The 18,071-nt window shown below is 45.6% G+C and overlaps 1 protein-coding gene across 1 annotated transcript in view; it reads right to left on the reverse strand.

Moving 5' to 3' along the window:
* Window positions 1-18,071, reverse strand: part of DLGAP4 (DLG associated protein 4) — a 329,035-nt gene that overhangs the window by 27,619 nt on the left and 283,345 nt on the right. The window contains exon 10 of the mRNA XM_082272050.1: window positions 3,189-3,280. Within this exon, the coding sequence (XP_082128176.1) occupies window positions 3,189-3,280 (92 nt within the window). The remainder of the gene's footprint in view (window positions 1-3,188; window positions 3,281-18,071) is intronic.

Raw genomic sequence — 18,071 nt, forward strand, 5'->3', positions numbered from 1 at the left:
ACAGGGGCCATTGAAATGAATAGGATTTGTCTTGTTGGGCATTTTTTGAGCTGATCCTAGAGCATAAAAACTCCCCAAAAACGCCCCAAAACGCCTACATGTGAACTTAGCCTGAAGCTGCACTGGCTATCTTGAGCTCACCTTCATTACCTGTCTGAACGGCTTTGATCATTATTAATCCGCTCTCCTCCTGATTTGTAGTGACGTTGGCCCTTCTCTCACAGCTATTAGCTCTGTCTGATAGAGATCTTTTTTTTTTCCAAGCATTTTAAATGAACACTCCTCACCATTCCTTGAAACATGCAAGCTCCCTGGGTGGTGCAGACCATAGCTGTGCAATGGGATGATCAGTTGCTTGATCAAGCAACTAATCAACTGATTCCACAGCAAAAGTTTGAAGCGCCCAGTGGCCAGCAGGGAGGAGCATGCACATAAAAAAGGGATGCTGGGAATGCATAATATATATATATATATATATATATATATATATATATATATATATATATATATATATATATATATATATATAAATAATATATATATAATATATATATATAATATATATATATATTATATATAATTTTTTTTTTTTTTAACTCTCGGTTCTTAAAGGAAGACCTAGGGCAGGGTGCTATAAAGTATAGAAGAGCCTGCCAACCCTTCCCACTAAACGTGGAGCAAAGACCAGCAGAAACACAACACCCAATGGTGATGTCTTGGGAAATGTATTTCTTTAAAACAAAATCATTTCATGGATTACAAGCAGAGTTGCCAACCTACCAGATTGAAATTTACTGACATGACGCTCAAAATTTACTAGCAAAGCCAAGTTTTTACTGGCAATTCCAAAAGTTACAAAATTCTAGTTTTAAGTGCAAATTTCAGTATTTAGGCTGCAAACAAGTACAATATGCAATTAGCAATATGATTTAAGGTAGATACTTTATCGAAAAAAAAAAAAATTTTATTTTTTTTTGCCTTTAACCGGTTGCCGACCGCCGCACGACTATGTACTGCGGCGGTCAGCCCCGGCCAGGCAGAGTGACGTATGGATACGTCACTCGCCTGTCACTGACTTGCGAGCCTATTGCGGGCGGGCGCGCGCCCGCCACGGCTCGTTCACAGACAAGTCAGTGCGTGTGTCCGGCGGACTCGATGTCCGCCAGTCACACTACGATCGCTCCTGTGAAGGGAGAAAGGCGGATCGGCTTATGTAAACAAGCCGCCCGTCATTCTCCCTGGTGTAAAAATTAAGATCAGACAGTTCTACTATGTAGAACTGTTGATCTTTGTTTTTACACCAATAGCAATGTCCCTGCACAGTTAGAAACACGCCCCTAGGACACACTTAACCCCTCCCTGTCCAATAAAGTTAACCCCTTCCCTGCCAGTGTCATTTTTGCAGTAACAGTGCATATGTATAGCACTGATTACTGCAGTAATGTCACTGGTACCCCCAAAAGTGTCAAAAATGTCAGTCAAGGGTCCGATCTGTCCGCCGCAATGTCGCAGTACCGCAAAAAAAAAAAAAAATCGCAGATCGCCGCCATTAAAAAAAAAAAAAACTCCAAAAATGACAAAAATCTTTCCCTTTGTTAGTAAACGCGATAACTTTTGCGCAAACCAATCAAAATACGCTTTTTGCGATTTTTTTTACCAAACATATGTAGCGTAAAACAATTTGGCCGAAAATGTTAAAAAATTTTGATTTTTACATTTTTTGGGGGGGAATTTCATATAAAAAAATGTGAAAAATATTGTTATTTTTGCAAAAATTACGCTCTTTTTTTGTTTATAGCGCATGATCAAAAAATCGCACAGGTGATCAAATACCACCAAAAGAAAGCTCTGTTTGTGGGAAAAAAAGGACGTGAAATTCGTTTAGGTACAGCGTCGCACGACCGCGCAATTGTCCGTCAAAGTCACGCAGTAAAAAAAAAAAAAAAAAAAAAAAAAAAAAAAAAAAAAAAAAAAAAATCGCAAAAAAACCCCTGGTCTTTTAGCAGCCAAATCCTCCGGGGCTTAAGTGGTTAATAAGTAGGTAGCTCAGGGACAGGACTCAGGAGGGCAAGAAATTAGGATGGGCAGGAACACATACACGAAATCACGAAATTAACTCTCACAGTGACACTGACAGCAGTGTGCAGCAGTACAGAGGAGGGTGACACCTCCCCAACATGACACGTCCCCTCCTGAGTCAGAGTGACAATCTCTTCCCATGCCAGGTGGTCCCTTCAGTCCACTAAAGTCCGAACAGCACTGACAGTCCCGCTTCCAGCTTGGCTCTCCTGCACCATGACATCACACAACACGCTCAGGCACCGCCTCCACAAGACACGCCCCCCCGCCGATGCCACCTGAACACACTATAGCAGGCAGTTGGATGGTCTTTGCTGGCTCTGGACTGAAACTGTGCATGTGCAGTTAAAAGTGGACCGTCGCAGCCATATTTCTTTACTGGCAAACTTTTCCTGTCACTGGCATTTACTGGCAGGAGAAAAAGGTCAGTTTTTTACTGGCTGCCAGTAAAAAACACTGGCGGTTGGCAACACTGATTACAAGGGAATTTTAAGGGTTGACAAGGGAAGATATTTTAGGTGTATATTACACAAATTATCACAATATTTTTTTTTTTGCACTAGTGCAAATGTCTAAATTTTACCCAATTACAGGCCTTTTTCAGTCCCTGTACAGCAAGCTCAGATAGAGAGAGGAGTGGCACAAGAAACCAATCAGCTCATGTGCTGACAAGGAGAATATTGACAGAAGGAGAAAGCAAAGTGACAGAGCTCTTCTACCATCGCCGTTCAGTGCCAGGCTGGGGGAGGCACAAGACTTGTAGTGAACTGCAGAAGAGTTAAAAAAAAAAAAAAAAAAAAAAAAAAAAAAAACAGGTCTTCTGCTCGGCCAGACAGGGCTGTGCTGTGCGGCAGAGCTGTATGAATCGCAGAGGTGGATGTACATAAATACAAAATTGTTCAAAAGGTAAAACTGTTTCCATATACTGTATTTAGTGGTTTGCCTGGAGTTCAGCTTTAAAATGGATGCAGGTCTAAAACCAGAACTTTTTTTTAGGACGAATACATCACTTAGTAGATGCTAAAAAAAATGAAAGCGCTGCAATATATGTAAAGGATGCACGTTACTTAGATACAGAATAAAATTCTTCCCGTTCTTGGATCTCTTACCAGATTTTGCTCACACAGGCCACGGAACTGCTGGAATTTCTGTGACATCAGAAGCTGTGCACTGCCCACAGCACTAAGAACCTTCCCGATCACTGCAAGTAAGAGACAGGAGTTAGTCTGAACAAACTGTAACCGTTTCTGAAATAATTCATCGAGTCTTTATATGTGGGCTGCTGGCTGCTTGTAGCATCGGATTAGCATTCAGCCCAAATGACCCGAGGCCAGGGCTACATAGGCGAATAAATGTACTGAGACATTTAACTACTTGGGCTATCTCTGCTTTAGCATGGATTTCAGTGTGCTAAAATAAAGCTGTGGCTAATTAGCATCTTTTTGTGGAAAGGAGATCTTCGCTGTGTAAATGGGTTATGGGTTATGTCTCGTACACACGCATCGATTATTGGCCGGAAATTTTCGGCCAACGTCCGATCAGCTGTTTTTCGGCTTGTTAGTATGATGCTTCCGACAACCGACTCCGACTTTTCGGCCGAATAAAATCTGGTGTGCATGTTATAAAATTTTTTGTTGGCCGTCAACGCAATGGCCGATTTTCCGTCAGTCAGTACAGATTTCGGCAGACAAAAATCTGATGAGCAAGACTGGGCATGCTCAGAGAAGAAAAAACACGCGGAAAGTAAACCAGCACATGACATCACTTCTGAAGTAGATTTTTGTTGGCCGAGAAAATTCGTGTGCAGTCTAGGCACATTCCAACCAACAAAACACCACTCTGGACAAAAGTCGGACGATCGGTCGGCCGATAATCGTTGCGTGTGTACGAGGCATTAGTCCACTTTCATAAAAAAAAAAATTAGAACAAAACAAAAATTTTTTAGCATATACAATTGCAACACAAGTCATATTGTAATTGAATGTTATTAAGAATTACCTTTCCTTTTCGTGCTGCAGCTCTGTAATTGTCTGTAAAACGCAATGCAATATGGCTACCTGGAGGCATTCTGTACACAGAACGCCTCCCCAGAATTGTCATTTCCTGCTTGTGTGATTGGCTCACTGATTTTCCCAGAAGTCTGCACTAAGATACAGATTTTTGGCATGCCCTGCAACAAACATGTCATTCTTGGTGCGATACTCCCAAGGACAAATCACGTTTAAAAGGAATGTAGACCCTGCAACTTTCCTCATTCGAGCCCTGCAGGTGCAGCAGCTCATGAAGAATTATAAAACTACAGACAAATAGCTATTTCTTCAGAATAATAAAAAAAAGGTAGGAATCTGCAATAACGTTTGTTAAAATCCTTGTAATGTACCGTAAAAGATCACCCAAAGGGGAAATTTTTTTTCTCAACAAAAGTGGAGTAAAGCCCCGTACACACGTCCCGAATGTCGGCCGAACGATCGGCCGTCTTTTGTCCGGTGCTGTCCTGTCGGCTGAAAACTTTTGCAGACTGCACACGAATTTTGTCGGCCAACAACAGCCGACTGCAGAAATGATGTCATGTGATGGTTAACTTTCCATGTCTTTTTTCTTCTCTGAGCATGCCCAGTCTTGCTAATCTGCTACTTGTCGGCCGAATTCTGTACTGACTGGCGAACAATCGGCCGTTCTGGTGTTGGCCAAAAAAATTTTTAATGCCTGCACAACAGATTCTGTTCGGCCGAAAAGTCGCTGTCGGTTGTCGGAAGCATCATACTAACAAGCCGACAATCGGCCGATCGTTCGGCGGCCGAATATTTACGGCCGACAATCGCTACATGTGTACGGGGCTTTACTCTTTAAAAAGGTGGCCATAGATGGATAGTTCGGCTTGTTCAGCAGGGACCATCTGAATTTTGATCCATGTGTGGCCACTGCAGTTGAACAAAAAACTCAATCTATCGATTCACTTCCGTTTAGCCGCACGGTCAGATAAAGGCCGCTCGATCTGCACTGCAGGCAATAGCTTGATTTGTGTATTCTGACAGCAAGGGAGTCTCCCCACTGTCAGAATACAACAGCGCAGCAGTAAATTTACCCATCCACCTAGATTATGTGAATGGGGGAAACCGTTTCTTTTTTCCTCCATTCAGCCTTCCAGCTGAACAAACACTGAAACATGTATTTTATGCAAGAGGTTTTGTGTTTTTTTTTTTTTTTTCGTAAATGATCCATACACTTACAATTTTATGGGAAGTTATTTAACTGTAAAAGCCTCCCTTGTGTTGGCATCCAAATCCCTGAGACTGCTGCGCACCACCATCTTGAATGCGATGCCAGCAGCCCCAAAACACTCAGAACTATCACAGAAATTACACTCTATAGTAGTTGTCTCCAAACTGTGGCCCTTTGCTGGCCTTTATCTGGCCCTTCGGGCACTATTCCTCCCAAATGATGGGCTACTATTCCTCCCACCGACACCAAATGATGGGGTACTATTCCTCCCACCGACACCAATGATGAGCTACTATTCCTCCCACCGACACCAATGATGAGCTACTATTCCTCCCACCGACACCAATGATGGGGTACTATTCCTCCCACCGACACCAATGATAGGGGTACTAATCCTCCCACCGACACCAATGATAGGGGTACTAATCCTCCCACCAAAACCAATGATGGGCTACTAATCCTACCACCGACACCAAGGATGGGGCCCTATTCCTCCCACCGACACAAATGATGGGCTACTATTCCTCCCACCGACACCAATGATGGGCTACTATTCCTCCCACTGATACCAATGATGGGGTACTATTCCTCCCAACGATACCAATGATGGGGTACTATTCCTCCCACCGACACCAATGATGGGCTACTATTCCTCCCACCGACACCAAGGATGGGGCCCTATTCCTCCCACCGACACAAATGATGGGCTACTATTCCTCCCACCGACACCAATGATGGGCTACTATTCCTCCCACCGACACCAATGATGGGCTACTATTCCTCCCACCGACACCAATGATGGGGTACTATTCCTCCCACCGATACCAATGATGGGGTACTATTCCTCCCACCGATACCAATGATGGGGTACTATTCAGTAGTAGTGTGCAATTAACGGTGGCAGCACCACCAGGGCACAAATTATTGATCAATACATTTTGGCTATGAGTAGAGGCGGGTGGCCAATAGGGTCCATGTACGCAAGTAAACATAAGACAAAGATTTACAAGCGTGCATACCTTTTTTCTTTTCTGCTGAACGCTGCTGTTGAAGCGGTGTGAATTACTTTTCTACTGATGCATACAAAAACTATACACATCTGTACAATGCATGCTTTGACACCTGTGTGAAGTGTCAATGGGCCCTAAAATATAATTATTTTAAATTTGCTTTGTATTTTGGAACACGACACTACAAATGAATGTTAAAAAGAAAAATATAGAACATTGCAAAGCTAACCATAAAACAGAAGTCTAAAAAAAAAAAAAAAAAAACTAATTATGGCCACAATTGGGAAGAGAGGTAAATTAGAAGTAAATTCTGATTAATAAGGGGTAAATAGTTGCAAATCCCTATCAGAATAATATATGGTGTATGTCATTACATCGCTATAGGGAGTCGCTGCAGCTTCTATCAGGAAAAGATTACAGTACACCCTCTGATCTACACAAGCAGGCCTGCAGAGGTGTAACTTCATAAAGGATTATAGAGACATGCTGAACCATTGTGACAACTGGTTGCTACAGTGATCATTTACCCAGGAGACCACTCTAATTGGTCCCTAGTGATAGGCCAGGATTTTCCTCTGCCAAGCGGAGGGCACTGGAGGGAGTGGACGCATTTGGAAATCTCAGAGGCTTAAAGAACATGAAAACCATAATCAAATGACAGTTTGTTTGCCAAAGCAACATGCATCCTCAACATTACTGTTCTCTTTTGTTGCCTACCAAACACTGCCCATCCCCTGCAGTCGCTTTGCAGCCACTTCCTTCCTACATGATTGTTGCATGGGATTTCTCAGTGTGGGGTTCCCGATTCTGCCAACAGTCAAACGTTGGTAAGTGTTGGCACGGCTATTTATAGTCTCCATTGCGAGCCTCTGACAATGCAGGTGCAATATTGGGAGACCGGGACAGAGCTTTTTTTACCCTGTAACTGGAAGGGACTTTCATGCCAGAAATGTCAAGTATTCTTTAATATAGCTGCAGATCTAAAAATAAAACCTATTGAAAATGACTTCTGAAATTACAAACAACTGGCCACTTTTGCTGTGATTACTCACGCACCCGCAGATCGTCAGGCAGAGACACAGAATAGGGATCTGCCTATGTAAACAAGGTAGATCTCCTTTCTGACAAGGCGGGGGGGAAGGCATGCAAAGCAGGGAAAAAAATCCATCACTTCCCTGAGAAAAAGCAGCACACACAGTACAGTAAAATAATTGTTCGGCACACAGCTAACCCTTTGATCACCCTAGATGTTGAAAGCCTTTTCAGCCAGTGTCATTAGTCCAGTGACCGTGCATATTTTTAGTACTGATCACTGTATTAGGGTCACTGGTTCTCATAAAGGGTCAGTTAGTGTCCAACTGTCTGCTGCAATATTGCAGTTCTGCTATAAGTCGCTGATCGCTACCATTGCTAGTATTAAAAAAAATAAATAAATATTCCAGTATAAAAACACCATAGTTTGATTTTTGCACAAAAGTTTCTACAATCAATATACGCTTATTGGGAGATATATATATATATATATATATATATACACATACATACATACATACACATTTATACATGATAGATAGATAGATAGATAGATAGATAGATAGATAGATAGATAGATAGATAGATAGATAGATAGATAGATAGATAGATAGATAGATAGATAGAGAAGCATACTGGCTTAAATTTATGAAGAAAGGTTTTCAATTTTTTTTTTTTTATTATTGGATGGGTTTTATAGCAAAAAAGTTAAAAAAAATTACCAAAATGGTCGGGTGGGGGGAGGAAATAAAACACTGTGATGATCATATACCACCAAAAGAAATCTCTATTTGTAGGGAAAAAAGGATAATGGGATTTTTGAGTTCATCGTCAGACACAGCGCTCCATAAATCATACCTAATGGGTTATACTGCCTCCTCCAGGAGTAGGACCAGGCAGAACATAAAACATCTGGTTATGCCCATGGCCTGTCCTCAGCTTGGTATATAACCCGCCTCTCTGCTCTAGGTAATCAGTTTAGTAGCAAGCAGTATTAGAAGTATCAAGGCTCCTTAGAGGGGTGGGTGCGGTGCCCGTCGAATTCAGAGAAATAGATTAGATAGACAGTAAGTACAAAAATCCCATTTTCTCTTTCGTTCATCGACTAACAACGCTCTATAAATCATAATTACTGGGATGTCCAAAAGCAGTGCCAAAAGGAAAATGAGGGGTTGGGGAAAATAACCCAAGGCTAAACATAGGTTCCCTTAACCAGGACACAGGAATAGAGTGCCTTAGTAGAATGTGCCATGACAAGGAAAGGTGGAACCTGATCTTTAATGGAACAGGCCTGAGTCACCATCTGTCTGATCCAACTGGAAATGGTAGCCGAAGAAGCAGCCAGCCCTTTTCTTGGTCCGTCAGTAACCACAAAAAGAGTCTGACCTCCGAAAGGACACAGTAGCTGCCAGATGCACCCGAAATCGTACAAACCACATTCAAGGTATGCAAAGCAAATTCTTTGGGATGAGCCGCTTAGGACACAAGGAAGGCAATACAATGTCCCCATTCAAATGGAAGTCAGAGACAACTTTGGGAAGGAATGATGGACAGAGACAAAGAACCACTTTATCCCTATGGACCACCAAATAGGGACTGCGACAGGATAATCCCGCCAATTCCGATACCCTGCGGGCCGAGGAATAGCCACCAAGAATGTCACCTTCTGGGATAACGCAGACAAGAATCTCCAGAATATTCTCAAATGGAGGTTTCTGGAGAAACGAAAGCACTAACTTTAAATCCCATGGTGGCAAAAGACCGTACAGGTGGAGCCACATGTCGAACCCCCTGAATGAAGGTACGAACTAAAGAGTGCATGGCTAGGGTTTGCTGAAAGAAGATTACCAAGGCAGAAACCTGGCCCTTGATAGTACCTCAAGGCCAAATTCTGATCAATGCCCCGTTGAAGTAAGATTAGGATTTGAGCCACAGAAAAGGATCGAGGATAAGCGCCAATCGCCTCACACCAAGAAATGTGTGCTTTCCACATATGTTATATCTTGCTGGAAGACTACTTCCTCACCTTCACCATAGCAGGGATCACTGATCCAGACAAACCTCTATCTCTCAGTACCTGGCTTTCAATAGCCAAGCCATTAAAACCAACGACTGCAAAGCATGATGGTAGATTAGCCCTTGGGACAACTAGTCTTCTCTGAGAGGATGCCCCCCCAAGGGACGTTTATGATTGGAAGATCCTTGCTCTTGATTCTTCGCAGGAACTGCAGAAGAAGTTTCAGCCGAGGATGATACTGGCCCTCGGACGGCTGCGGCGTCTGCCAGAGGAACCCGTGATCTCGCCATGAACTTTGGTACCCTCCTGTGGAGCCGAACCTGCTAAAGGAGCTGCATGTAGGACTGTGCAAACAGAACTGTCTTGAAGGTGGATACTCCGAACCTGTATGCAAATCGGGAGAGAGAACTAACGGTATGACAGCAGCCGGTGAATCACGGCCTGTGGATCATGAAATTTGTCCAGAGGAAGGACCACCCAGGTCAGAATTAAAATCAGACCTAGGCAATTCAATTCCCTGGAAAGGGATAGGGGGGACCTTAGGTAGTTCGGACATTACCTGAACCTTTGCGGGAAATAAATCTGTACTTTGCCCCCCTTTCTGGGTACCCCAAAACAAACATTTCACGGATCTCCTTGATGCGCAAAAAAGAAGACCACAGGGCCGGAAACCAGTAGAGATGTCCCCCCCCAAACCAATAATGGGTGAGGGCAGACCTTCATGCTGGTCCAGAGAAGCTAGCTCTAGGCTTACCAGACCAAGGTTGCTTGGAACCTCTCGGGGACTCTGCGACTCGGTGTTGTGCGTCTGACCGGGCTGTGCGACTGAATGTTGTGCGTCTGACCGGGCTGTGCGACTTAGTGTTGTGCGTCTGACCGGGCTGTGCGACTTAGTGTTGTGCGTCTGACCGGGCCGTGCGACTCAGCGTTGTGCGTCTGACCGGGCTGTGAGATTGTGAGTGTTGGGTGACTGACCGGTGTCAAGTGAGTGGAGCGGAATACCAGAGGGTGAGAAGGTAGCGTTAGGAAGCCAGGAAATAGCCACATAGGATAGACTTAAATCGCTGAATCCCCATTAGATTAGATAGTAGGTACAATGCCCGGCGGGTGTGGAGATGCGACTCGGTGTACATCTTGTGATATGTATGCGTTCCTCGGTCATGCGATCGAGGGCGAATACAAATGCGCAAAATGTGAGCACGTTGCTTCCCTGGAAGCTCAGGTCCTGAATCTAGGGAAGCAGCTGGCAACACTGAGACGAATGTCCATACCGGAGGAGAGCCAGGATTGTACCAATCAGGTGCAGACAGGGGCCTGCACAGAGGTGGGCGGAGTATCGGAGGTGCAGGCATCAGAGCAGAGCAGAGGGGTGACAGTTAGGAGGGGTAGAAGGGGACAAGTCAAGGAGGCTGATCCTGGGCTGGAGCACCCCAATAGATACGCCCCGTTGTGTGATGTTGGGGAAACCAGTCAGGGACCAGCATTGCTGGAGCAGAGCGACACCCCTAGCTGCCAGGGGAAGAACTCCTCCAGTGAGGCCGGGAGAAAGGGAAAGGATAGACAGGTGCTGGTGGTAGGGGACTCAATTATTAGAAGGGCAGACAGTGTAATCTGTGACAAAGACCGTGTGCGCCGAACAGTCTGTTGTTTGCCGGGCGCTCGGGTTCGGCACATCGCGGATCGGGTGAACAGATTATTGGGTGGGGCTGGGGAAGACCCAGCTGTCATGGTACACGTGGGTACCAATGACATAGGCAGAGGAAGACGGAGAGTCCTAAACGATTTCAGGGACTTAGGCGCTAAGTTGAGGACTAGGACCTCCAAGGTAGTATTTTCCGAAATACTACCTGTACCTCGAGCCACACCAGAGAGGCAGCGGGAGATTAGGGAAGTTAACGAGTGGCTGAGGAGCTGGTGTAGTAAGGAGGGTTTCGGGTTCCTGGAGAACTGGGCCGTCTTCTCAGTCGGTCACCGGCTCTTTGGTAGGGACGGATTGCACCTAAATGGGGTGGGTGCAGCCGTACTGGGTGCGAGGATGGCCAAAAAGTTAGAGGGGCTTTTAAACTAGGGAATGGGGGGGAGGGTACAGATGTAGAATTAGCCAGTGGAAAGCAAGCTTCAGAGGGCAGAAATGGGGGCATTAGCGGTAGGGTGTTCGGAGCTCCTATACCCAGGGTGGGTACGGGGAAAAATCAAGAGAGCAGCCTAAAAACATCAAAATTACGAGGCTTATATACCAATGCCAGAAGCCTGGCCAACAAGATGGGAGAGCTGGAGCTGCTGATGTTTGAGGAGGACTTAGATTTTGTGGGGATAACTGAGACTTGGTTTGACAGCTCTCATGACTGGATGGCGACCATTCAGGGGTATTCCCTTTATCGCAGAGATAGAGAGGGTAAAAAAGGGGGAGGGGTATGTTTGTATATTAAGAACAGTATACAGGTAAATATAAGGGATGATATTAATAATGGAGCTATGGACGAAGCAGAATCCCTATGGGTAGAGCTTCAAAGGGAAGGCACGGTGGGGAAGGTAATATTGGGCGTATGCTATAGGCCCCCCAACCAGAGGGAGGAGGGGGAGGTGGACCTCATGTTACAGATAGGATTGGCAGCAAGGATGGGAAATGTCATTATAATGGGGGACTTTAATTATCCTGATATAGACTGGGCAGAAGGAACCGCGCATTCAGCCAAGGCTAGGCAGTTCCTAAATGTTTTGCAGGACAATTTCATGGGTCAGATGGTGAATGCACCGACAAGAAACAATGCGGTACTTGACCTACTGATTACCAACAATACAGACCTGCTCACGGATATAGAAATACGGGACAACTTAGGGAACAGTGACCATAGGTCAATTGGTTTCAGTATTAATTACAGTAATAGGAAACACAAGGGTAATATAAGGACACTGAATTTCAAAAGAGCCAATTTCCCTAAACTGCGCTCGCTGCTAGAAAATATCAAATGGGATAGAACCCTGGGAACAAAGAACACGGAGGAAAAATGGGAGTGCTTCAAGAGCATACTTAACAAGGGGGTGGGCCAGTGCATTCCACAGGGAAATAAATTTAAAAGAGCAAAACTAAACCCTGGGTGGCTAAACTCCAACATAAAAATGTATATTAGAGCTAAAGAAAAGGCCTTCAAAAAATACAAGACTGAGGGGTCATTGGCAGCATTTAAGCACTACAAAGAGTGTAATAAGAAATGTAAAGATGAAATCAGGGCGGCTAAAATAGAACACGAGAGACATATAGCGGAGGAGAGTAAAAAGAACCCCAAGAAGTTCTTTAAGTATATAAACAGTAAGAAAGCGAGGCCAGAACACATTGGCCCCATAAAAGATGATAAAGGAAAAATGGCCACAGAGGACAGAGAAAAGGCGGAAGTGTTAAATAATTTCTTTTCTTCAGTCTTCACAAAGGAATCGGGGGGCTACACGAACCCAGCTTGTAAGGCCGAACTAAATAATACACCTCAGGAAGTGCCGCCATGGCTAACAGAGGATAGACTTAGAGCTAAACTAGAGAAACTTAACATAAATAAATCCCCGGGACCGGATGGCTTGCACCCAAGGGTTCTTAATGAGCTCAGCCAGGTGATTGCCAGACCATTATTCTTGATCTTTAAGGATAGTTTACAGACAGGTATGGTGCCAGCTGATTGGAAAAAAGCCAACGTGGTACCAATATTTAAAAAGGGGCCGAGATATATCCCGGGTAACTATAGGCCGGTCAGCCTAACATCAGTAGTCTGCAAAATTTTGGAGGGGATGATAAGGGACCACATACAAGACTTTAGTAATGAAAACGGTATTATAAGTAGTAATCAGCATGGATTCATGAAAAATCGTTCATGCCAAACCAATCTATTAACCTTCTACGATGAAGTGAGCTGCCACTTAGATAAAGGTAAGCCTGTGGATGTGGTGTATCTGGACTTTGCAAAGGCCTTTGACACCGTTCCCCACAAACGCTTACTGTACAAACTAAGGAAGGTAGGTATGGACCATAAGGTGAGTACCTGGATAGAGAACTGGCTCCAGGGGAGAGTCCAGAGGGTGGTGATTAATGGGGAGTACTCTGAGTGGGCGGGTGTAGAAAGTGGGGTCCCCCAGGGTTCTGTCCTGGGACCAATCCTGTTTAATTTATTCATAAATGATCTAGAGGAGGGGATATCTAGTACAATCTCAGTATTTGCAGATGATACTAAATTAGGCATGCCAATATCTTCTATACAGGATGTGGAAATCTTGCAAGCAGACCTGAACAAAATAACGGGGTGGGCAACTACATGGCAGATGAGGTTTAATGTAGAAAAATGTAAAGTAATGCACTTGGGGGCCAGTAACCAGAAAGCAAGCTACTCACTAGGGGGGGAACCTCTGGGTGAGTCTAGGATGGAAAGGGACCTGGGGGTACTGGTAGACAACAGGCTTGGAAGTGGCATGCAATGCCAAGCCGCTGCAAGCAAAGCCAACAGAATACTGGGTTGTATAAAAAAGGGGATTCACTCCAGAAATAAAGAGATTATTCTTCCACTCTACAAAACTCTGGTCCGGCCACATCTGGAGTATGCTGTCCAGTTCTGGGCACCGGTCCTCAGGAAGGATGTGCTGGAACTGGAGAAAGTCCAGAGAAGGGCAACAAAAATAATTAGGGGAATGGAGGACATCAGCTATGAGGAAAGACTACAAGCACTGAACTTATTCTCTCTGGAGAAGAGACGATTGAGGGGGGATATGATATCAATGTACAAATACTGTACTGGCGACTCTAGCATAAGGAACAAACTATTCAGAGTAAGGGAATACAATAAGACACGTGGCCACTCACTAAAACTTGAGGAAAGGCGGTTTAACCTTAAAGTGCGTAAGGGGTTCTTCACTGTAAGAGTAGTAAGGATGTGGAATTCTCTTCCGCAAGCAGTCGTATCAGCGGGGAGCCTTGATAGTTTCAAAAAACTATTGGATGGACACCTTAAAGACCACAACATACAGGGGTATACAATGTACGGTTAGCAAACACACACACACATCATAGGTTGAACTGGATGGACTTGTGTCTTTTTTCAGCCTCACTAACTATGTAACTATGTAACTATGTAACTAAGATTTAAAAGATCTATTTCCCTTAATCTCCATCCCAGAAGCACAAAATTGGCTGAGAAGGATGGCCAATGTCTGCAGCGAGGCTCCTTCCTTTACCTTGACTGTGGCAGGAAGGTAATCCCCCCCCCTTCCCAATGATACCCTTAATGAGGTCATCCAGGGTAGCCCCAAACAGGTGATTGCCTTGAAAGAGCAGATCAGTGCAAGCTTTCTTAGAGGCTTGGTCTGCAGAGCAATTCTTAAGCCACAGCAAGCGCCTAATCACCACCACTGAAGCAGAAAGTTTGTACAGCACAGAAGCTATATCCAAAGCTGCATCACAACTAATCTGCAGCTCATGGACCAACTGGTCCGCTAAATCAACATAAGCAGCAGGGACCGGTTCACTCCCCAGGCCCTGGTGCAAAAGCTTGGCCCATTCAGTTAGGGTCTGAGAAACCAGGGCTGAGGCAAAGACTGGCCGCAATGCCGAACCAGCCATAGTAAACATGCTAAGTGCCATATCCTCCGCTTTGTCAGCCGGGTCCTTAAAGGATGGGGATTATGGTTGCTTTATTCAACCTAAAAACAGGAGGGTCCACCACTGGTGAACTAGTCCACTTTTTTAAAAGGGATTCCTCAAAAGGGTATTGTACAGCAAAATGTTGGGGACCACAAAGTGTAATTTTGGTTGTTCCCCATTCCTTACAGGAAAACCTGTCAAAATAAGGCACATAAAGAAACACCTTTGGAGTACAAGGAGACTTATGCGTACCAAACGATACAGCCACGTTCGTGGCTACATCAGCCGCATCCTCCTTTTTAAAGTCTCACGCACTGCAGTGATAAGTGCGTGAGACTTGCGACCATGGAGGAATCATCCTCACTATTGGATGGATCTGGGGGTGTGATAATAGGCCCGACAGGACGGGCCGAGCCCCCAGCGGCATCAGGCTCAGAAACAGAGGAGACAGACTGAGCAGGGGAAAACGGGGGGACACTTCCTCCTGGGCCTTTGACCACACGCCACTTCCACCTGGGACACTAAGGACTGCAGGACCGCTGTCAGGGTAACCATGGGAAGCTGGGGTTCCGAGGGACCTGCCAACTCCATGAGGGGGTCAGTGGGGAAGATGCGACCCCAGGGCTCCATAAAGGAAAGGAAGACCTTCCAGTGCAAAAACATCTTTTGGCACCACTAAAGGATCCCCTCAAGGCTCAGGGTACCTATTAGCAGAGAGCGAGATAACAGGGATGCCCAAGGACTCCCCCTACCATGGAAGCGCTAAGAATTCAAATGCAGCATCATGGAGAAGCCATCCCTGTTCATATGTCCCAGGCACAGGAAGAGGAAACTGAGGAGTACGAGGAGGAGCTTCGGCATCCCCACAAGACTTCGGTCATCAGCAGTGCCTCCCGGACTAAGGGAAAATGGCCCCTGTGACATCATTGGGCTACACAAACATGGCCACCTGCCCGACTAAGGGAAAATAGCCGCCATCAGCTACAGATGCTAAACTATGCTTCTAGGAACCTCCCTGCGCCTTCTTCAACGCTACATCGTCTGCAAGGGGACCCCCCTGAAGGGACACACGTTTAGGGGAGACTCCGCAGCGCACTCTGCACTGGGACCCCCTGCATTATACCCACACTGCAAATAAGGCATGCACCTAGGGGTCTCCTACTCTAGGACCCCTCATGACTACCAAGGCAGGACGCACATTATCCCAGGACCCTTACTGAGTGGGGATAGTGGGGGGGGGGGGGGGGGGGGGGGTGACCTCAGGGGTGTCTGCTGCATCCTCTGCCCTGGGGCCCCCCCCAACATACTCCAGGTCCAGACAGGGGGGAAAAGGAGTGGGGGAAACCCAGCTCAATGTGGGATTTAAGGATGGGAGGAGGGAACCTGCAGGAAGGTCCAACCGTCCCTGGAGGTTACCCACGTCCACGTAAAAAAAAAAAAAAAAAAAAAAAGAAAACACCAAAAAAGGGGAGAGGGTGGACTGTACTTCCATGGTGTGGGTAACGCTCCAGACAGAATCCTTGCCACCGAAGTAGGGGAGCTGTCGACTAAGAGACCGCTGTGACTCAGACCAAAGCCTGGTCGTATGCGACCCTGCAAGACATTTAAAGCGGAGTTCCACCCATTTTTAATAGGTTGGAATACATAGATCTTTGTAATCCCCTTTAAAACGGCTTTTACCAATGGAAACTTTTTTTTTTTTTTTTTTTTGCTAGTAAATACCTTAATTTCGGCTTTATTCCTCCTCTCCTCACTTCCTGGTCCGATCGGCGATGACGTCATTCGGCGATCCGCAGTGTCTGCTGGGATGTATTCTATTCCAGAAATCTCAGTAGCTGTATCTGTACTGAGCCGTGCCTGCCCCGCCTCCGCCCCGCCTCCTCTCATTCAGTTGCATTGTATGAATGTATTAAGGCTGTTCTCTGCCCCGCCTCCACCCCGCCTCCTCTCATTGAGTTGTATTGAGAGGAGGCGGGGCGGAGGCTGGGCAGAGAACAGCCTTAATACATTCATACAATGCAATTCATTGAGAGGAGGCGGGGCGGAGGCGGGGCAGGCACGGCTCAGTACAGATACAGCTACTGAGATTTCTGGAATAGAATACATCCCAGCAGACACTGCGGATCGCCGAATGACGTCATCGCCGATCGGACCAGGAAGTGAGGAGAGGAGGAATAAAGCCGAAATTAAGGTATTTACTAGCAAAAAAAAAAAAAAGTTTCCATTGGTAAAAGCCGTTTTAAAGGGGATTACAAAGATCTAAAGTTCCAAAAATGGGTGGAACTCCACTTTAACTTGCGGGCCAGCGGTCTGCACGTGCTGGCTGGGCGAACCACTGGATCTAGATTATTCAGCCCATTCATTGTCCAGCCCGGCAGTTGATTGGAGATCTCCAGAGAGAAGAAAAAAAAAAAAAAAGGCATAGGTCCTTAAAACTGATTACCTAGAGCAGTGAGGGGGCTTATATACCAAGCGGAGGATGGCCCATGGGCGTAGCCAGGGGTTTTTTTTGTTCTGCCTAGTCCTACTCCTGGAGGAGGCAATACAACCCAGTAGTTATGATTTATGGAGCACTGTGTCCGTCGATTGAAAGAGAAATACATTTGGAGTACAGTTTTGCATTATCGTGCAATTGTCAGTTAAAGTAACCGTGCCGTATCGCAAACAATGGCCTTGTCATAAAAGGGGGGAAAACCTTCCGGAGGTCAAGTGGCTAAAGTAGAATTCCAGCATCAATTCAACTAGTCTTAAAAATGTCTCCTCCCCATTCCGAACACCTATGCTGACTAACATGTCTAAAAGATGTATATATTTACCTCTTCCCTGCCCGCTCCAGTTCGGTCACATGTTCCTGTGTCAGCCAGCAGCGGCTGCAGGGGAGAAGAGAGAGAGAGTGCTTGACAACGGCTGGGGATGTCTGGAAGTGGTGACATCACACCAGGCTCCCATTTCTCAGCTGTTGGTGCGCCCCCCTCTGCCCTGGAGCTGCCGCTGGCTGACAAAGGGAAGCTGGATCACATGACCAGACAAAAGTGGACTTATATGGAAGTATACACATCTTCCTTCACGTTAGTCAGTATAGGTGTTATGAATG

This window comes from Pelophylax lessonae (assembly GCF_965119305.1).
Source record: "Pelophylax lessonae genome assembly, chromosome: 11".
Classification (NCBI taxonomy): domain Eukaryota; kingdom Metazoa; phylum Chordata; class Amphibia; order Anura; family Ranidae; genus Pelophylax; species Pelophylax lessonae.